We start from the raw sequence: 22,682 nt of genomic DNA, 5'->3' as shown, positions 1-22,682 counted from the left end.
AGAACTTTCTCTCACAGCAGTGCTGCCATTTGATATCCTAACACTTCTTCCATGGTGGCTCGTTAATTAAGATTGGCGGTCTCTCCCTCTCTCTTTTTCTCCCACCACCAGCTCTTTCTGATATTCGTAAAATGACATCCAGCGCTGGGGCTGATTGCGATTAGAGAAGGAGTCAAAGTTCTGCTTTGATTTCAGCTTTCGAAGATAAAGCTCTGGGATGTAGGGACATCCTTCAGGGGAGGTGCCCCGAAACGTATTACAGCAGGGTGTCTAAACCGTGGCAATACGCTGCCGAAAGAACTGAAAATCTGCTGTTTAACTGGATTTTAAACAGCACGTTTAGGCATGTACTTAAAGCTTCTCTCCCCTGCCCAAAGAAACACATCTATGATGGCCTCAGCCGCTCATTTGAGGGTTAGGTTGGAAAACTCTGAAGGAAAAATAAACCCTTGTGACATGGAATTTGTAGAAATTAATGGCCGGCGGTGTGGTTGGAGGATAGGATTTCACATCTTAACAATATACTCCTGAAAGTAAAGCCGGAGTTTTAAACATGTCAGGAGCCAGGCTCCCTGGTGAAGAAACGAGAGAGCTGTGGAGCTCGCGGCCGCAGTAATCCCAACAGAGGAGAGAGGGCAGGGGCCGGCACTGCCAGCCGTGGCCTAAGACCCGAGCCTACCGCAACCCTCTGCCAGGACAGGAGAAGGGGGGAGACATAACCACACCCCTCCCGAGGTCACGTCAGCCCTCTGAAGATTTCCATCTTGCCTCTGAGGCCGATTGTTTCTCATCGCCAACTTCAAAAGGGGGGGCACAGGCGTAAAGGATGCCTCAGACTTCAGCCAAATGCTAAGCTGCTGCTTAATGGACATTTACGGGTTACCGTGGTTTCTCTCATCTAAAGAGATTGTGGGTCTGTCACTCTTCCACCCTTCAACACACCCAGGCTGCCCTCAAAGACAGCAAAGGGTGCTGGGAAACTATTCTCATGGCAACTTACCTTCTTTATGATAAGGCTCGTCAGGATTAGCTTTTTCTGTTATAATAGATAAAGTCAACCCTTATTTCTAGAATGTATTTTCAATGTTTGCTAGTGTTTATTATTAGGATGTGACCAATGACAATTTGAACAGAGGAAAGCATAATATACTGAACAATTTTAATGGAAAATGTTAATTACCTTATGCATGATCGTATTTTTTTAGCAAAAATAAAAAAACTACTATACTATTTTAATGACATATGCCTAAATCTGTATGTCACATTATTATTAATAACCTTTGCTCACTGGTCTAATGCTGTTACTTTTTATGAAATTTTCCAGTTCACACACATTTTTGTGACTGTTAGCTTAATGATTTCCAATCATTTAAAAAGAGACTGCCATTTGCACTACCAACTCCATTCACCTTAATCAGATGAAAATTATGGAAATTACATTCTGTTCAAACACATAATTGCTAATCTAGCTATACACTACAGGAACAATTACATCAATATTTATGTGTCTGTGATTAATTACAAACTCCTTTAACTCGATCTATGAGAAATCATTATCCATTTAGGCATTTTCACATCCAGTGCCTTCTTACAAACAGGGGATACAAACAGGGGTGGTAAAGAACTCTTCAAACCATCCTGAACTTACTTTTAATCTTTCTGCAAGATTAACAGGCAGAACCCCATTTCTATCAGGATCACAAATGCACAGCTTTTTACATCTTATTTCTGATGTAGGTTGTAGTTCATATTGAATTATTTTGGTTTGAATGCAAATGGTTTTAACTAAAAAAACAATATCCATTCTGACTTTTATGATCAAAATGTAATGTAATCTATTCACTGAAATTATTTGAATTAATGTTAAGAGGGCAAACGTGCTGTAGACTCCTCCACTTTACACCTGTAGACTCAATTAAGCACCAGAGAAATCTGCGGCTGACGGGTGAACAGTTCTCTTCTTCATTTCTTGCTCATTTGCCACTCTGCATAGATCCCCAGGTCTCTCTGCATAAACTATCTTGTTCAGTTCATTCCCTTTTTTTCCAGTCTTGAGCATTTATTTTTGGCTAATATAAACCTAACCTTTGTCTGTGTGCTGTGCTACTTCCTACTCTTATTCTACTGCACCTGTAGGGACCCCTGACTGTGTGGATTTGACCAGTAATATGCCTGAAGGTAATTTCTGACCCATTACTTTATGACACATACAAAACAGGTGGAACATTTTCAGGATTTAAACTCATTTCACAATTGTCACTCTAGCTGTACTGTTTTTTTCTATATTTTTTTACAAGACTGAGTTTTGTGAAACTGAAGTGTATGTACCGATAAAAATTCTGGCAAGCCTACAAATGATTTAATGGAACATAAGTTGTGCATATGCAACTGTATATTAATGTGCCATAGCCATTTAGTCTGGCGCTCAGTCTAGGATCATTCAAAGGCCATTCCTCAACCTACTTTTTATGTTTTACAGAAGGATCAAAGCTACACTAATCCCCAGCTGAACTAACTGAGGCCACTGCTCCCCATTTTCTGGAATAAAACGCCCCCGCGCCCATAAATGAATGGCACTGTGGATCTTTCATGAGAAATCATACTGTCATGAGGCGTGAATATTGTCACAGGGACCTTCTCACACTTTACAAACTGACCCACATTGGCCAATACTGGCAGCATTGTCTGCGGCCACATCAAAGGGAACATTACATCATAACAAGGCTTTCAAGCTCTCAAACCTTTGACTGAAGCCACAGCGTTGGAAGGCATTGTCTGCAGTGATGAAAAGGGAAGCGATAACGTCTCGCAATCAGACGGAAAAGTGCTCAGCTGTGTGTCACCGAGCCTCGGTGGCAAGAAAAGGGAGGACTGCCGGAGAGGATGGGTGAAAAACCTTTGGGGTCTCATATGAGGTCGTTTTGGCTAACTTTGGTGATTTCTAACTTCAAAGCCCTGTTCACATGATGTATTGAAAAGTGACCCCCTCTAGCCCCTTCAACAGGCAGGCTATTGTCCCATTACAGTGACAGATGAAAAAAGCAGCATTGTTCCCTAATATTTGGTTGACATGTACTGCTCAAATCACCCACAGCTTTGATGTAAACGTTTGGAACATTCGTCAAATGTTCTTTCAAAAGTCTTGATGCTGGGGTGCATTTTGTTTAAAGCTACAGTTTGAAGTGCGTCCTCTTTGCTTAGTGTCTTGGAAGATTTCTCACACTTCGCGAGCACAGGCTTAAAATAGATGCTAAAATTCTTTGAAAAAAACTTACCTTGCATATACAGAATTGAAGTCTGCAAATTTTTTGCTGAACTCACCGGTAAATGCAAAAAGTGATTTTTAGATTTTTAAGACTCAGTATTTTATCTTCTCTGAAAACTCACTGAAGCTTTAAAATGACAAATAACCACCATATGGCAAGATTAGAAGTTTGAAAAGTAGATGGAAGCTGCAAGTTGCCATTTAAAAAAAAAACGGTAAGCATTCAAAAAACTGTCATTATTCAGACTGTCCTAAAATCTGTTCGTGCTCACAAACTGCAGAAGGTGTGACATTATTTATCCAATTTAATGATGTCAATCTCACACATGAAGCTTCCTGGCTTCAATATAGATGCTACATTCATTGATGCCTGTCACAATGCCGCAACTTTCATTACCTGTAGAATCAGTTCACCTTCATACAAGAGTTCAGCACTGTTATGTTTTGAGGCTATTTAGAACTTAATTTATTTCAATGCAATTTATTATGAATAATTCAGCAGACATTTGAATCTAATAGCTCCTTTCTTAAGGAAGTGTGAATGTGACACGCAAAGGAACTGGTGGTGGTCTGTGAGCTACAAATGCGGAGGCAAGAAACTTCCTTTGAGATTGATATTGAGCGTGGACCTGCTCTTTCCTGATTAACATTCTTGCCTGTTTCAGACAAAGATCACCCATCAGCACCTGACTCCTTATTACTTGAGACTTGAAGTGGTGGGCATTACCATTGTGCACTTGACATCAAATCATTTTGATTATAACAGAGGGTCATGGGTTTTAACTTGAAACCGGTCGTTTTTTTTTTTCCCTTTTCACTGCAACTAAAATGATTAGTGAATGTGAAATGTGAAGTGGCCAGGGGGACGCCACAAGACAGAGCCGCTGCGTCAGATGCAATCACGGAGGCAGCTGCTGGTGAGTGATCCTCATTTAAATTGGAACGCTTGTTAATCCTGCAAACAATCAAAAACAGGTTAAGGATAATTATCATATAAAGGTACGGTCTCTGGCTCCCCTACGTGTACCTCATCTGCCGCCGTATAGGGAACGTTCCTGATTATCCATTACCTTACCACCCCAAAGGAACGGGTACTTTGTATTTGTTGTTCCACTTAAATAGGTGTGTGCGTTTCAAGAATCATGCTTTGGAGCACATCTCCCTTGTGCAGTTTTTGGTTTGCCAAGTTCCATTCTCTATAATGTCTGTTGTAACCTAATGAACAGCTCACTAATGGATTACACATTCTCCCTATTGATAGAATATGCATACATTAGCATATTGCTGTAATTTCGAAATATATGTGTCTCTTGTGATGTGTCCTCCATTTGAATTTTAAGCAGGACGAGTAACTCCGGTTGTATGAACGGCTCATCTGTATTCAAATAATTTGCTGCTGGGCATATGCTACCTGCATTACTCTTATGTGTGTACATTGCTATACACTTAGAATTAGAAACTAATTATATAATGTTACAGAATCTTATGCTGTGTTGACTGAATTCTGATTGAGGATTCTGTGTGCAAGATCAACATATTGGGGGTTGTTAAGTCAGAGAGAGAACTGGTGAGCTGGTGAAATGTATATTGTGCAAATGGCCCTTTAACAAAACAAAGAATCTCATTTCACCAGGCGCTTCAATGCACCCTTTGCAAAGGAAGTCAGAGGAGAACGATAATGAACACTGTCCCGGAAGACTTGTTGTTATCCTATATGCAGAAATGACCACAGCCATGAAAACAGTTCAATAAAAGCAGCAGAAGTAAGCTCAGTCAAAAAGTGACATATAAACTGCTGAACAAAATAGTAAAAAGTTGAGCTCCCAAAATCAGTTCTTTTAATCTCAAGGAGGAAACAAAAACCTGGCAAAGTGAAAAACTTTGGTGCAGAAAATGACTGGGTTGGGCACCCATCTGTTCTACCTTGTACCTTTGTACCTTTCACTTGAGCTGTATGTTTATTAAAATGAAAATAAAACATTCATTTGTATGATTAGTAACTACACATTGAAATGTACGTACCTAAAACACTTAAACTGACATTGAAACTATGCAGGCTAATGTATGACCAAGACCTCTGCACTGCCGTTACATTGTTAACATTATTTTCTGTGGATTCACAATTTTGCACTGTGCGCTTCAACCATTCGACGTTGATTTATGATGCTGACGTGCGCTGCAAAGCTACAGATCTTCAGATACTCCCGAACACCCCTATCTCCCACGCCCCCCACCCCCCACCCCCCAGAAATATGCTGGGTGCGAGCGAGGGAGGGATGCGGAATGCCACCTCGGCCTGGGCTCAGAGTGCGCCGAAAGCATGTACTCGAACAGACAGCGGGATCACACGCAAACTGGAGACCGGTGAGTTAAAGAGCGTGCTAGTGGTTAACATCAGCACATGCCGTGATTAAACTAGCGGATGCATGGGAGGCTCCGGACGGCTGTCTGCCAAGGGGGAGACGGAGGGAGAGAGAGAGAGCGAGAGAGAGAGAGAGAGAAAGCGAGAGAGCGAGAAGGAGAGAGGGAGAGGATCTGCCGTTGCTGTTGTAATGAACCCATAAATTAGAAAGACACACAGAGATGGCCACAGGTCGGCAGAGGGAAGGAGGGGGAGGACAGAATTCATTCCCCCCGGATAAGGGAGAAGATATGACTTCGATTGGTGCGGATGCCCCATAAATATGGTTAGTAATACATTTGCACTACATAAGGTACAGCCTTGGAACGTTCCATCTTGACAGATGAAAGGTACTGAGGAAGGGAAACTATGCACAATGGCAGCAGATGGTGGGGTGGGGGTGGGCTGGGGGGGGGGGGGGGGGGGGGGGAGTGGGGTGTATCACACAGATAAATGTGCCCAGACACAACAGTGCCTAAATGTACTGCGAAAACATCACTGAGACGCTCCAGAGCTGGGGACATACTCTGGCAATAAATATTCATGTTAAATATTCAGCACTTTGATTCATTACTTCCACTGCCCGATGCTGTTTAAATCACCAAATCAGCTACTGGTAGAAATTTCAGCATTGCATCTCGGCTGGGCTTGAGGTTTGCTGTCGTTATCGACAGATCTTTTGAGAGTTTTCAGTTTTACCTGAGGTACTGTGAGGAGTCAATCACATATATTTCTCCAAGGTTTTCTCATTATTCCAACCTGATATCCTGACATCCCTTTCTTAAAAGTTACATGTTAAAGTCTAACAAACGCACTCCTAATAAATGTTGAAATACAGCTACTGCACACATGAAAAAACGCAATAATTTTATTGTATGTAATTTTATGTGAATACATATGTTTCAAATACCATGTAATATACTGTATGTATGAAATTGCAAAAATAAAAGTGATAATTATTTATTTTTAATTAAAAAAAAAAAATTAAATACATTTACTTTTATGTTATCTATTATGTTGCTATCTATCTGCTGTGACGCTACTAAACTGAACCTATTTCATTTAGTGTATATAAAGCAACAATTAATTGCCGGAAACCACATCCATTACATTAAGGTGGTTACATCTGAGGTCCTGCGGTGTAATTTGATGTTTTCAGGGTACATTAGGCACTTGAAGCACTCAGTGAAAGTCAGCATGCAGCTGCCCCCTAGGAGGGGGGGGGGCACAACGCCAGAGTGAGGACAACCACAGGTGAAGCCAGAGATGGACACGAGCACTGACAAAGCTGAGACAGCGAGGTCCGGTCCCGAAGCAGAAACACGCAACACTGCAGAGAGGGAGGCCGCGTGGCCTGGTGCCACACCACCGGTTAGTGAGTTAGTCAGAAGCTGAAGCGTGAGGTTACTAGCCGAAGCGTCGAGTGAACAAGAAGAGCCATGCAGCACGATCACGGAAACCACACAAAAAAATCTCTGCAAAACGTAGCCCACTTTCACTTTCAACCCCACTGAAATGGCAGAAATCAAAACTCAAAGAAAGCAGTAGAAGTGTCTTTGAAATAACCAAAAACAAAAAAAAAAACAAGGAGAAGCTATACTCAAAGGCCGACCCTCTTGCCTCTACCCGCGTGGCGCTTGTGGAGAGGCTCGTCCGCGCGGGTACCGGCAAGGGGATGGCTACACCACAGCAATGCCGTACAAGCATGCGGTTTGGCTCTGCTACCATTGTGTCTGTCCTGCTACAGGTGCACCGCTTCCAGCTTTCCCAGAGACACCAGAGAGAAGGCCGCAGTTTGCCTGCCATAGGCTGTTACAAGTCCCACCTGTGAACCAGTGCAACCCCACCTGCATGGCTTTACCGCCATATGGCCTTTTGGTTGTATTGTGCTTTGGGATTCCGGGACCTGCCTCTGGCATCTGCCACCCCATCCCCCAGCATGTGAAAAAATAAGGAACCATTACTTGTATAGACCATTAATACCCATCAATCATAATGCTCGTTTGTTAGGTTCCTTCGGAAAAGAGTCATTAGATCTGGTCCAATGGAATTTATGGAGTTTATTTACCCCGACCAATTATGTGACATTGATCAACCTGTTCCAATCACGGCTCAACAGCCTTATGGGGCGTGACGTTTTTTTTTTTTTTTTTACCCGGTGTGTCTCGAATCGTCCTTGAGGCAGGCGAGATGCTCACCCCTCTGAAGGGTGTTCAATGTCACGTTCGGAGGCGGCATAAAGATGGCACTGCCGTCCCGGGAAAATAAATACATTGCAATCTTCCTCGTCGGACCATAATAGTCTGGATATTACATGTCCCCGGGGGCATTACGGCCTTTGTTTAATAAATCTCTCTGGGGGCCTGGGGCAATTTGTTCTCCTGACGGCGTTACGGCTATGTGCTGGTCAGCTGGAAGCGGGCACGCGGTAAATCTTGCGCCCTGCCGCAGGAAAATGACTCCTCTATTCCAAGGCTTACCATTGGCATCCTGCTGGGTCTGAGAGGGGACAGCGATATAAGGGTCCTTCTTATCAGAGGGCACAGGGGGGTCCTTCTGCTCGACCATGCGGCCCTGGCCCAGGGGTCCTCGTGCTGGGGGGTGGGCAGTGGTGTGTAAGGGGGAGTGGCCTGTCAGATACAACACAGGTTACTCATCCTCAGAGACACTGGTGAGCGGGTGGAGGGGAAGGGTGTGGGGTGGGGGAGGGGTTAGAGGGGGAGGGGCACAGTATGGAAGGCATGAGGTGTGCATTTCATGACCCCGGGTCCCTCATTATCGTATCGTTTCTCCCGTGGTCCATGACCTTGCTGCCCTCGGTGGGAATTGTTTTAGGGAAGCTTGCCTTTCTTCTGAGGGTCTGATAGCCATGCACCCTCCCTCCATGTCACTGTCAGCTCCCCTGCCCCTCCCTTGCATCAATTTAATTTGATCCACAATCAATAAGCCATGCAGTGGAGACCCTAATACATTCGAAAATGGTGTGTAGATATGTTACAATACAATAGATTTTCAAATTCAAACTTAAAAAAAATCTGTTTCATGGATAATGACAAAATATTGGATTAATTCTGTATTGTGTGACAGTTTTTCCCTTTCGTGCAGTGATTTTTGTTCATTTCATCGACCACCAGCATTTAATTTCTTAAAGTCCTTACTGAGGACAAAACGCATTGTGCATTAGAAAGAATCGAGGTCTGTGTCAGCTCGACTGTCTCTAGCTACATTAATTATATCCTATTGTGAAGGTTAATTATGAGCTATTAATTGCTCTGGGGCCTTTGGCCAAAATTACCTGTGTAATGAAAGACTCATTAACAGCATTCTCTTATGAGCTGGAGGTTTAAAACCAATTAATTACATAGAAAACAAATAGATAATAAAAGCTCTCCATATACCAAACAATGTATCAATGTATACAACTCTCCTCTTCTAACTTCTGTGCAGGGAGCACACAAAATGTGGCATGGGCCAGCCCTGAAACAGATAGGCCTAAAACATTTTCTGTATGAAGTACCTAGCCTTTTCTATATCAAATGACCTGGAATAATTTCTCCTGACATTACAGTCCTTTTTCTAATCTACTTGCAACAGCATAAAGACCATCATGGTGCACCAGCAAGCGCGGGTCTACCGTTAAAGGGGTTTGATGTATTATTTCTCATTTAGAGGGCAAATAAAGCCTGCGGTTCTCGGGGGGACGTCTGTCAGTACTCGGCATTGGAGGCGCCCGGGTTCTTTGCGGACATACAGCGGCCTGTAATTAATTTCTCGCAATTCTGAATCGCGGGGGTCTCGCAGTAAGCCGTTGGAGCGTGCTCTCCCGTTGGGGAGGAGGGGACATGGTGGTTGCTGGGGAGTGGGGTGGGGCTCTTCGGGGAACCGGAATTGTCGCCGATGGTCTACCACGCAACAACAGCCACCGCCCCCCTCCAGCCACCAAGTCACAATCATTAAAATGATTTATTTAACAGTGCGCCTTGGGCCGAGAGATTAGTGTGACAGGGCTATTTTATAATTCATTCTCCTCAGCCAGGGGAAACGCAGTTCAGGCAGATGACACACATACGGGGAAGAGCCGCCTCCACGGAGAAGCGGAAAATAAAGCGTCTGCGCATCTTTCCTCTCTTGGAAATTAAATAAAAGAGTGTGAAGCGGGCCTTCTAGGGAGGGATGTTTCATTTTAAACACTAAATCAAGACTGCTCATGTGGCATTGGCGCAGGCAAACAGCACACACAGGGCAACCTACACCTGTTCAACATGATGGGCAAGAACTCATCAGAACATGAAGTACCCTATAGATGGCAGTTTTTTGATCCTCTCTTTTTGATCTTCATTTCGTGTCCTGTCTTACTAAAGGCCACAGGTATGGAGATAAACTGCGTTTTGCACTCATGGGCAAAGTAAGAAATCGACATTTAATTGAAGAATCCCGTTTTAACATCCCAGGTGTTTTAATACACAATGAATTTCCTCCTGTATATTACGTTTTCTGACGTTTATGGACGTTTTTAGTCATGCTTACGTTTAAAAGGGTATTTCACGGTAGGTCTGGGGTCAAACACATTTGCATATATATGTATATTAATACATATTTATGTTCTTCTGAGAAAGAAATTTAGACATTTGACTTGAAACACTAACCCCTTCATTCATGTACACCATGAAATATTCAGACAGTCAGGGATGACACCAACTATCCTCCTATTTTATCTCATTTCAAACGACCCTTCAAATCTTGTGCTTTCAAATACATGTCTGATTACCCAGTAGACCTCATAGTACTCTTCTCTTAATACCACATGTCATGTTATGAAAATGTACATGATGATCCAATATCGTAACAATTTACTTCAAATCCAAAAACACATACAGAAGTGGATGACTGAGGTTCAAATACGTATTCCCAGATCAGAATGAACTGAGAATATACGGTATTTTGCTCAGAAAGTTCAAATATCTATATACAGCATACACAAATTTTCACACGAAAAGAATACTTGTACTTGGTCAGATTTCAACTCAAATGCATTGCATTTGACCCCAAAACTTGCTCATACCTTTTTTTATATACAGCATGTTTTTGAGAGCAACAAGGAAATAAGAACAGAAATACACTTGGGAAATTCGTTTCTCTGTCTGTTTTGAAGATATTATCACTGCTGCTTTATGCGAGACTGAATGCTGGTTATCAAACAACCAAGGTAATTTGGTGATAACTAAGGTGACACACAGGGTGACAGGGTAGACGTTTACTCCTCACCGTTTCACACCAATCAAGAATGTTTATTACTCCATCATGTGTCCCTGAAGGAAAATGACTTCATTTCACCAGCACAAGGAAACGGAATAAACACTCCTTATGAGTGTGAAAGGCAGGCGGTCTGTTTTTTTGTGGTCCTGATGTGTTGTGGTTTATGTATTATTTCTGGGCTGCTGGGAAAACAACCTTCTGTTTAGCCCCTGTTAACATCCTCTGGCATTTTTGCCTTGATGGAAGTTGCAAGCAGGGAGCTCTATCCTATTAACAACTAGAGCCATCTAATTAGGAAATCAAAGGTCAGGGAAAAATCAATGCTATTGCACTATAGGCTGATGAGAATTTCAAACAGTATGAGGATTGGGGGGGTGGGGGGTGGGGTGGGGGGGGAAAAGAGATGGACGATGGAAGACGCTGTCCTACGAGTTAAAGGCACCAAGGTTGGGATTCGGAGGGTTAGGGTTCTAGCTACTGAGACAATAAGGGGTAATAAGAAAACGGATACATAAGAACTGACCATGGCGAGAATTTTGAGACTTTTCGTGACCGTGAGGACTGGACAGAACGTCTGAAGAGAAAAAAGTAGGAATTCAATTTAATTTTTCCACATATAGAACTGACGGGTTAACTTAGGGCAGAGACAATTTAGGCGAAAGAAATAGCTACAGGTCAAGATAAAGGGAGGTAGAATAGAGGGTCATCGGTACTTATCACTTACCATTGAGGGCCACAAAAGAGTCTGAAATCGAGACAGAACAAGACAAAACTGTCAATATTTCTCACCGACAGGAATGGGAGTCGAAAATAATATGCATATATTTCACATCTCTCTGTTTTCGCAATCAAAACATGCAACAAAACACAAATAATTATAGTCAGTCTAACAGTTTATAGTCAACAAGTGACGTGAGATTGAACACTTGTCAAAAGCTCATCTATTTCTGCAGCACCGTAACAAAAATAATTTTATGCTAGCTTTTGTTGTTTGCTTATTTTTTTTTGTTGCCAATTAAACCGATGACGCACAGAAATTGAAGTCAGCAGCCTTCCCTGGCCTTTTGTGCGGACGGCCGGCCACTCGGCACGCCGCCCTTCGCCCGTTTCCTCTATTTTTAGGCCCTCCCCTTGCTCGCCGTGAAGCTGCTCGAAAAGAACAGTGTTCCTGCGCTGCAGAACGGGGACACTATGAGCACTGATAAACAGAGGGAAGAAGCCTGCTTACTTTGGCAGTCTCCCAGTCCATCTGTGTTGCCATGCTCGACGTCCTGCTCAAACGCCAATCTGCATAATGAACAAAGACATCATGGTAAACGTCTGAACCTTGCAACAGAAAGAGACACTTAATAGGATGAGGCAAGCGGGAGCGAGGAGAGCCGGCCAGCCCCCTCCGCAATGCGCCGCGGTCCTGCCCCCCTATACAGCAGAACTCGGGCAATCGCTCGGGCACAACTTTGGCGGGGAGGAGGCTGGGGGGGAGGGGGGGATGGGGGGGGGGGGCGGTGGTGACGAAAGGGTGAGGACGGGTGGCTCTCGCTCAACAAAGGACCCATTCTGAGAGCCGGGGCCCAGCCTGATTTTCCTGTAGGACCACAAACCGTGATTTGAAGCAGACCTGCCAAACGTCAAAGAGATTACAGACGGCAAAGTCCGGCGTGACAGGTTCTACTCCCAGCAGTCAATTTCTCATACGGGGGAGGAAGGCGGATAAGTGTTTAATACATTTGAAAGAAGAAAGCAAAAGTAAATCGGTTTCAAATGACAAAAATACCTTCTTTCGCAAAAAAATAAACACCCATACCAAACGCTTATTAAATTTGCACAATTCCACCAAAAGCGTATCCATTAATCTGGTTTCCCCGCTTATAAGTACGGATAAAGGCTAAGCGCAAACCTCCGACACTTAGCGGCATGAAAAAAGCAGCCCGCACCTTATGCAGTATTAATCAGAGGCATATTTAGCTACGTATCGGTTTACATCGGAGGACGAGAGCTGCGGAAGTGGGGGGGGGGTTTATGGGGCCCAGAAGATGCTGCAGTTATTTGTGATGACTTACATACAGCGTGCACAGCCAACGGGTGGGATTGCTTAGGAGAAAACACAGGTGATGAGGGACCGACCTGGTGTTATATCATCCCAAATGGCTTTCTTATGGGGGGGGGGGGGGGGGTGCTGGTGGCTGATTGCCCCCCGCCCCCACCCCTACCCTCCAGATGGGAGAAGAGAGAGAGGGGCAGAGGAAGAGCATTGCTGCTTCTTTGAGGCCTGTTTGTATTTGTGCTTGCTATTAAACGCCGCTGCACGCGCTGGGCCAAAGCGCTCTCAATCGCTCACCGCAAACCAACAGATCATAGCCGTTTAATCCCCGCTCAGTCACTTAAAAATATTGTACCATAAATGCGAGGTCGTATAACCTCTTAATGCCTCTGTCTACTCAATTTCCAAAGTGGAAACTGAATCGGAGCAGCCGGAGCCTGGCTTAAGAAATAATAACAGGATGTAAAATGGCATGCAAGACTGATCGTTTCGCCGGGATCAAATTCGTTTGACATCAAAAAGCCATCCCCTTTTTATGCGTTCATCTGTGCCATAGTTCTTTTTTTTTCCTTTATTTCATCCCCCCCCCTCCACCCTCAACTGCACAGGCTGCACCGTCCGGGGAAGCTGCTCCTTCTGTGCGGTAAATTTAGCAGGGAATTATGGTCGTTTCCGGCCCCGGGGTAAATATCACTCCTCTCGTGAGTCTTTCCTGTAGCCTTTCCCCTCCGTTTGAAGAACATAAAAGTGCCCCACATTAATTAGGTAAAGCTGCAACGGCAACTAATGGGTATGGTTTAAACCTCGAGGAGACCGACTTCATTGCTTGGCGCACGCTGGTAATAATTATTGGCGTAATGAAAGGGGTGAGTGGCGGCAGTGGCGGTGGCGGCGTACTTTGTGTCGGACACGACCTCCCTGCACGCTCCCTCTGCCACCCATCCGCAGTAGGGGTCCCGGGACGCGATGCATGACCTGGAGGGGAGAGAGGAACCACGGAAGCAATGAGGGCAGGGTTTCTCCTTTCATCCTTCCCACTCCCAAGATCAGAAGTATCCCATCCCATCAACTGCTTAACCGTGTGGCAGAAATCACTGACTGTTTAGCCCGTTACCATTTACCTGCCATAAAAATACTTTTTGGAGGGTATCTCATAAGTAACAAAAAGCTCACAGATGGCGCATGAAAGTGAAAATGGTCCAGAAAAAGGATAATAACTATGATAATGACTCCAAAATGCCACGGCCCCATGAAAACCTCCTAAATGGTAACTATGTGGGGTAAATGCACATTGAGCAACTAAAATGTTGCAGCAATAAAGAGGTTCCCACCGTGTCACTTACTGAACTTCAGCATGGTTTCCCAGCATTGGAAAACGGAATCGAATCTGTTTTCAGTGTCTGTTCTATTAATTTGGGCTGTTGCTCTATGAATGAAAAGGCAGTGTCTGGTGCGGTGCATTAATTTATATCTTCTGCTAATGTGTTGATGCGCCGCTTTCATTTCAAACATGACTTGCTTTCTGCAAAGCATTGTTCTTCTTGCATTAGCATGTAGATTAGAATTAACTAATTTTAAGGTCCAAAAGGTTAAGGTTTTTCAGTGCCTGTCTTTCCGTGAAAAAGTGTTTACTAAAATGTGAATGCTAATGCCCTGCCATTCATTCAAGTTACAAACAAAATGCTAATTTGTACTTGGGTTTTCAAATACATTAAAGTGGTTAAAGCAAGCCACCCCTTTACAAACAGAGATCAAGACTTTCTCTCTGACATATTTGAATTCCTATCCTAATGTTGTGGAGGCACAATTACCATTTAGTTTTACTGACTGGTACTTTGACACTGATTGGGTGTGGACAGACCATCCTTGTGATAAACAATTATATACAGACAAACAGGTGAATACAAGCAAACCAACAAATGCCAACACTTGTAGTGTACCATGAGAAAATCTATATGCACTACAAGGATGGCCATATCAGAGTAAGCAAATATCAAATGCAAATATCCAAATGCAAAGATCAAGTTGCATTCAAATTCAAATGCATTTGACACCGAGTTAACAAAGGCCCACACTTGGACATCTGGGCAAGAGAACAAGCCTGTACTGCACAAAGCAGCAGCTGTACTGAGAGTCGCTGTCCACAGCTTGTTTTTCGGTGACCTGGAGTGAACTTTACCCTATGTGTGTACAGTGGGAGATTTAGGGAGAGAGAAAATAAATGGCAAAAACAAAAAAACAAACAACAAAAACGTACTTCTTGCACCTCCCGTGGCGCTCACAGCGGGACAGTGGCACTCTGACGACACAGGAGGTGAAGGCCACGAACAGGGCGTGGCCCTTGCTGTCGATCTGCATGCTAACGATGCGCTTGTCCTCCACGCCGTCGATGCTGCACCTGCAGTTGGGGTGGGGGGAGGGGGTGAGAATATGGGCGGGGCAGAGGACAGAGTGAGTGTGCAGCACTTTTGTTTGAGCCATCAGTCCTATTGCTAAAGACCCCTAGGAAAGACAGAGGCCTGACAGAACACAGTCCAGCACTAATCCCCCCTGAGTCCTCCCCCCTGCCCCACCACTGGCCAGGACATATTTAACCTCCCCCCCCCACCCACACCCATAAAGCAGCCATGCTACATCTGAGCACTCAATTAGGGCTTACAGTCCATCTACGCTATGTAATACGCAACGGGCATCTCTCCCCTGATCTCTCCCAGAAAAGTCACTTACGCTAGCCGCTAAGCCATGTGGAACGTAGCCAGAGAATGCTCGGCCTGTGCCATAAAAGGGGGCTGGCTTGCCCTTCATCCCGCGCCACGTCACGTGACGCCCCGCGCTGGATAACAGCATTCATCTCCTCGAAAGCCCTCGCCCTGACTCCACCACGCTTTCATCCCAGTATCAAAGTTTGCGATTGTCTGGCAGCTCTCCTTTTTTTCCTCCGTCCCCTTTTCCTTTCCACGCGTAATATTCCAAGCACCCGTAATATACGAGCCAGCCTTCCCGGCTTGGCCCAGAAAGACTAACACAGACCCCTTCTGTTTGCTTTAATCATCCGACATCTGTAAGCGTAGGCACTGCGGTCGGAGCCGCGGCACAGAAGTTCCAGGCCTGATCTTTAATTTGCGAAAACCGCGGTTCTGCAGTGAAACCTGAAGAAACTCTTTAAATGACAGAGTGGCCATCTGCGGGGTCGGGGCACAGAGGGGGGCAGGGGAGAGGGGGAGAGGGGGAGAGGGGGGGACCCTAATGAAATACACACTTCTCCGGGTTGAAGACGTTGAGCTCCTCCAGGAAGAGGCTGTCGTTGAGGAAGCCGCTGCTCGCCCTGGCCAGGAACTTCAGGATGATCCCCTTCTCCGACCCCAGGAAGACGACCGTGTGATTCCGGTGGGGGCCTGCGGCGTTGTCCACAGCGATGCGTGTCAGCCGGTACCTGAGGGGGGGGGGGGGGGGTAACAACAGCAATGAGCCTTTCGGGAGGAGGTATCATGCTTGAGAGGGCTTACCGTGTCTGCCGGCCAGAGAGAAGTCATCACGTGACTATAGAAGCTTATTGCAGAGGACACTACAGGACAGCTGACAACCAAACATTCCTCTAAAATAATGTTAAAATAATGTAGTCATATTTCATATGATCTGCTCTATTTATTTTGAGGGAGCAGATAATATTGAAACAGATATTATGCCAACAGCAAGCTCTGGAAACAACAGAATTTGAGACATTTGGCAAAAAATGAGGGCATTTGGGTATTTGTAGTAAAAAACAGGGTCATTTGGGGATATTTACAGTACGCATCAAGCAAGGCTTTAAACACACCTTAATAAATCCAGGGATATTATTCATTATTAATGCTGCTGATGTCAATATTTCCCGAGCAGGTCAGTCCTGATATGCCCCTATGCCTGATATGCTTGGCATGCCTACAAATGTCAACGATTTTGTTCTTTTAGTCCTTTTGAAACAAGGCAAGATAACCTTGAATGCATACATCCCCCTCACAGACAGTGCCTGACTGCTGCGTATTCTCGTGCTGTTTGAGAACAGCCTCCATTGTTCCAATGTGTAACAAATGGTACAATTCGTGCTTCTCGCTCTAGGGTACTGGCTGAGATATAGTCTTGTTACACACTGAGTTTCCAGCTGACTTCTTGCATCAGAATAATAGGGCATACTGTAGCTATGAAACAGATATTCAAAACTCATTCTTTCTGCCCCAAGTCTCAGAAGTCCGGCGGGGAATTATGCCTGATAATACACAAACCGTCAAATAATAGTGGATAGGGGACAATAAAGCCGATGAAGCTATGTTTCCCATTGAGAAAGTAGTTGGGGAAAGGGCACAGTAACAATGACAACTTGTGTGCATTAAACACTTATCAATATCACATAAAGCTGCTGTCTTCAATGGCAAATACAGAGGCCCTGGATCATTCAAAGCAAGACATTTCGTTTCCATGCAGCTTCAATAGGTAGGAATAATGGACATGTCTTATTATCATCGCTGCCTATGAATCAGCCATCAAGGATTTTGAGATGTGGAAGGCCCCATCAACATTACAATGGCACCGTTAAATCTGGCTTAGCTGAATATGGTTGTGGACCGAACCATTAATGGAGGGTGGCGGGGGGGACAGGTCTCGTCTGTGTCAGCCGTACTCACCGCACCATGGTCTTCAGGAACCAGGGCCGGTTGGTGATGGACGGCACCGCTTCGTCCATCAGGGGGTGCATCTTGATGAAGTTCAGGGTGTCGTCAGGAAATTCGTTGGACACTTTGTACCTCTCCATGGACGCCGTCCCGGCGCAGCAACCAGGCCTGGTGAGGAAGGCAGAGAGAGCAAACCATTTACTGAAAGACACCCCCGAACAAAGTCTCCAACAAGACAGCCTTTCACATTCTCTCGCTACATTCTTTTCCTCCGAGAACCGGAAAGAGGTTTTTCCTTTGTGTGGGAAAGCAAAATTTCTTCCTGCACAAAAACAAAAAAAGAAAACCCACAAAAACGAATCAAAACAAAAACTCATTTGCGTTACACTTTAGAGCTACTGTATGTGACATGACCATAACAAAGACATTACTGTTTAAGGGAAAGGCCAACGTGAGGCAGGCCCAGATACGAGGGAAACCTCATTTGGAGACGCGGTCAAACCCCTTCTTTTGTCCCTGCACTGATGGCTTTTACAGTAATGAAACGAAGGGAAAAAAACAGGGCTGTATTTTACATTTCATTAACACTTGACCTTGTTTCACACAAACACATAATTTTATGCTAATCTTCGGTGGCGGTTCCCGCTGCTCTTGACATCGCTATAAGCCATATGGAGTGTGACTCCGCTCGCAATTATCGTCAACGGGCCATTTTCGTTTTGGGGGTTTTCTCACATTTTCTGGGGTTGAGGAGCAATGCCAAATGTGAGCTAATCAGGGAAACAGCAACAAAGGTAGAGTGGTCTCTGCTAGGTGCATTAAGAGAATTAGAAAGCCATACGGGCTATGACCTCATGCATTGTGTGCTGATTTCCTTTTCTTTCCCGGCACTGCAAAAGAGTGGGTGTGGCGGAGGTGGGGGGGGGGGGGGGGGGGGGGGGGGGGCGCATACCTCGGTTTTGGCACCTTCTCCTCGGGAACCGGCGTCCAGGTGGAGTCTGGCGACTTCTGCTCCTTGAAACGCCCGGTGAAGGCGACGGCGATCTCGGCCATGTCGTAGGCGCAGACCGCCGAGCCTGGAATGCTGCAAAGGTTTCGCCCCAAGAAACAGCGTTTGGTCCTCGGTCACCCGCTACTGTACGCATAGCATTGCGCTGAATCATGAGTCCGACTGCGGCCCTTTTCTTAAAGGAGCTATTTCAGCTGCGCTGGCTCCGCCGCTCTGAGGGGACACGCTGCACAAGGCCAGGATTGTGACGGCCACAGAAGCGTTATTCTGTCGACCTCGTGGCCCGAGTTGTAAATATCGTAAATCACAGCGCAGTGGATATATACAGAACAAGAGGCATTCCACGCTGTCCAGACAGTCTGTAAAGTTAATGACTAATATTTCCCACCAATTTTACACTGGAGAGCTCAGTCCAAATGTGTTCACTCTAATTTTGTTCACTTACTGGAATATATGGCTTGACCAGAAGAAAATCTTTTGGCCAATTGTTTCACAGATCTTTATTGTTCATTTTCCAAGCAAGTAGTTACAGCTCAGTATCTTGAGAATACAAACAGAGAATGACTGCTTGGTGATTACAAGAAGGCCGTGCTTTTATCAGTGCTTGTTGCACATGTATTTTGTTTTCAATCATTTATCAACAAGGGAGATAATGATAAGGATACTGCAACTAATAAACATCTGCCCCACTGCAGAAACCTATAATACACTTACACCACAGATAATCTTGGAACCAATCTGTTCTGACACACAGCCAAAAACTGCCTCTCATACCTGTTGTAGGGCGTGGAAAAGGTTGCCATGACAACGTCACGGCCGTTGATGTGAATGACGTCGGTGACGGCCTGGAGGATGTTGAAGTAGAAGTGGGAGTCGCCGGGGATGGAGCAGTTCAGGCGGGTCTTGAGGAAGGACGTCCACTGTTTCTCCAGCACTCTCTGGGAGCCACCCCTGTCGTTCTTGCACACCCTCGCCACCCGAGGGAACACCACCTGAGGAGCGCACCCCCCCCCCCTCCCGGTCAGAGTGTGCACTCCTCCCCCACCCCCAACGCCAGCCACCCTCCCCAAATGCCAACAGTATGCCTGCAGAGCTTTGCAGTCTTATGGTAACAATCTATTTTTCACTTTAATTGGGAGTACAAAAAAAAGAACCATCCCAATCGATCTGAGGCATCCCCAGCTGTTTTGCTGGCCAGCTCTTCGGCTGGTTTGCATGATCAATCTTGCGTCATTGATTAATGAACCCAGGGAAACATTTAACAGAGTTCCAAAATCTCAGGGTACTTAGAAAAAAAAAACAACATGAAATATATCCCGAAACTACAAAAGCCAGCTCTCTCCAAAGTGAGTATTATTTTTCAGTGCGACATTTAAAGACAACATTAAGATATTAGTGGGGCCCTTTTGCATGAAGGTAATGGACTGTATAATTGTTTTAGACTATATTAAAATGGCGCTTTTCCACAGCAATGGATGATAACAGAATAGCTGAATTGTTTAACAGAGAATGGGTGATTTTTTCATGTGTAAAAGCAGAAATTAGCTTTAATCACAACATCCTGCGCACTCAACCTTCATGTGATATTTCATGAAATATAATGCCAGATGTGAAAAATTACATGCTCACATGGAATCTGTGGATAAGAAGAGTTATGATGCCCCCCCTCCACCCTGTCCTTTTTGTATTGCCAAGAGTAAATTACATTGGCAACATATTCAATTTCAAAGAGTAATAATTTCCTTCTTTTGATACATTGTTTCTACTTAATCCTCTTCTTGAGGTTATGTAGAAAAGTTATGTAATCTACATATGAAATCTAAATGAAAAGATTAAAAAATAGGCCAATACATACAGCTTTTTTCTCTCTCTGTCAAGGTTTATTTGGTTGCTAAATGGAAATTGTGAGAGAGTTTAAGTGGGATGATCTAGTATACAGTAGGAGAGAATATTTTTAGACAAATTGAAATCCCAGACAGCGCTAACATGTCTCTTCAACTAATTTTAGCGTGGACATCCTGTTAGTGTTTTTTTCTTTCCCGAAAGTGGCTGACAATTTGCTTCTGCCAGGCCACCCTCCCCGACACTCAAGACACACACTTCCTGTTGACTTCCAGAAGCACATCCTGTTTCTGGTCTTGAGTAGGAAGTGTCTCGTTTTTCAAGAACTGCTTAGGCAGGCTACCCCAGCTTCATGAGCGGGAGCACCTCACCTTCCCCATGGTGTTGTATTCCATGGCGATCTCCCGAAAGAAGAAGTAGATGAAGTCCCCATAATCAACGGCCTGCACAAAGTAGGGCTCTGAAAACACAGAGGAAAAGCTGTTACCCTTTCGGCAAGGAGGGCGACTTCTCACAGTTAGAGATACACGTTAATTGCAGTCACTGAAAATGATTGATAATTCATAGGTTGTCATGCAATCATACATATACCACTCACTCGCTCCCTCAGCCAAATTGAAACTCAAGTATTTTCCACAGGAACTTCAATGGCAGTTCCAGTACAAAACACTGACGTGACACAGGGGAATGCTGACACATAGGTGCAACATTTAAGTCAATACGTTGTAAACTTTGACACAATGACTGAAGAATTAAGCTGTACACCCATTTCATTAAGCAGGTTTATGGAGGTGGGAAAACAGCCGGAGCCCTTGAGTCCTCTTCATTTTTACTGCCAACGAGCGGAGCCTCTCCCAGGGGAAAAGCAGGCCGTATTGACCTTTTAAAGAGCGTGCAGGGTCAAAGATCAACCGGTTTCCCCTTTTTACGTGGCCTGTCCTTATAAATCTGCCAGAGGTTTTCCTGCTTGCTTCCCATCGGCTTTCCAATTCCCAGTGCTTTGTTCAGCACGTTTTGAGCCAGCCAAAACCACTGCACAGCAGGAGAAGGTCGAATCAGAGACGCACAGCTGGAATACCACAGCAATCATATCGAGCGCCTCAAGCACTCCTGTCGAACTCTGACGCTGATATTGTACACCCACGGTGGTTGTACTGATTCAGAAGTGCTTGGCCGTAGTTTCAACGGGCAGAAGTTCAGTCACCAAAATGATTCTCATACCGCGTACTTAATTATTCTCTTGTTCCCTTAATGGTATTTTGAGACAAAATATTTAGAATTCACTGACGTCAATCCCAACTGGAGGAATCTTCAGTGAACGCTGGCATTTTGGTCCAGGTATAGATAATTTGAAGGAGCATTCTGTATAAATCATAAACTAGCATAAACAGTTTTACATTTCATGAATACGTTTAGAGTTTTATAAAAGTTGTATGTTATTAGTCATTCTGTCAGACAGGTTCCAGCTGGATTCTGCAGCCAACGTTTCTGCGTCTCCTAATTTGGATCACGTTCGCACTTTCCTGCTTACCCAGCGGCAAAGGTGGCTGAGCACACAGCTGGCTCTCATAAAGACAATGCAGGGGACAGCAGAGCCTCTTCCTAAACTGCGCACGTGATGAGAGAAACTGACTTGCACCGACAGCGGCCCACGTGGTGTTCGGTGTCCCCTGGCACGGGGGGGCTCGGGCCACCCTGCCAACACAGGTGGCCTGACCCTCCCGCCGGGGGCTAGCATGGACGTCTTCGCTCGGCGCTCACCTTTGAGCCATTTGGAGTCGTGCTTGACCGTGCGCAAGGTTGGGCTGTCTCCCAGGCTGCGATAGATGACGGCATCGATCGCTAGGAAGTCTGTTACCGTGGCCGAGTAAAGCTTTCCATCTGGAGGGAGAAGAAGGAGCATGAGAATAACTCCACGGCATCAATCATACACAAATGCACACGATCACAGCATCCATGGCCTGATGACTAGATACACAAACACGCACAGAGAAACCAAGTCCCAAGGCCTGGGTGCACGCGGAAACCAGGCTCTCTGACAGAAGAAACACACGCACATACACACACACACACACACACGTACTGTACACACATACCCACACACACAGAAAGCAGGCCGTCCAAGTGGAATTACTTCATCGTGTGCTGGACCGCCGTGCTGGAAACTTTAACTACATAATTGAAAGGGCAGCGGAGGAATAAACGCCGCTGATTATACA

General features: G+C 45.0%; 1 protein-coding gene across 4 annotated transcripts in view; it reads right to left on the bottom strand.

Moving 5' to 3' along the window:
* The window catches only part of sema6a (sema domain, transmembrane domain (TM), and cytoplasmic domain, (semaphorin) 6A), a 79,044-nt gene that overhangs the window by 5,498 nt on the left and 50,864 nt on the right, over window positions 1-22,682 (bottom strand). Inside the window, exons 9-20 of one of the 4 annotated variants that reach the window (XM_036526032.1) lie at window positions 22,225-22,344; window positions 20,835-20,923; window positions 19,396-19,613; window positions 18,565-18,696; window positions 17,625-17,780; window positions 16,223-16,396; window positions 15,221-15,361; window positions 13,861-13,938; window positions 12,151-12,209; window positions 11,647-11,667; window positions 11,446-11,496; window positions 8,147-8,296 (exon numbers count right to left, since the gene is read on the bottom strand). In XM_036526032.1, coding sequence (XP_036381925.1) covers window positions 8,147-8,296; window positions 11,446-11,496; window positions 11,647-11,667; window positions 12,151-12,209; window positions 13,861-13,938; window positions 15,221-15,361; window positions 16,223-16,396; window positions 17,625-17,780; window positions 18,565-18,696; window positions 19,396-19,613; window positions 20,835-20,923; window positions 22,225-22,344 — 1,389 coding nt within the window. The remainder of the gene's footprint in view (window positions 1-8,146; window positions 8,297-11,445; window positions 11,497-11,646; window positions 11,668-12,150; window positions 12,210-13,860; window positions 13,939-15,220; window positions 15,362-16,222; window positions 16,397-17,624; window positions 17,781-18,564; window positions 18,697-19,395; window positions 19,614-20,834; window positions 20,924-22,224; window positions 22,345-22,682) is intronic. The other 3 variants (XM_036526034.1, XM_036526033.1, XM_036526035.1) reach the window with 3 other exon arrangements.

This window comes from Megalops cyprinoides, chromosome 4 (assembly GCF_013368585.1).
Source record: "Megalops cyprinoides isolate fMegCyp1 chromosome 4, fMegCyp1.pri, whole genome shotgun sequence".
Classification (NCBI taxonomy): domain Eukaryota; kingdom Metazoa; phylum Chordata; class Actinopteri; order Elopiformes; family Megalopidae; genus Megalops; species Megalops cyprinoides.
The sequence above is the reverse complement of the archived record's forward strand: the minus strand, read 5'-3'. Positions and strand labels throughout refer to the sequence as shown.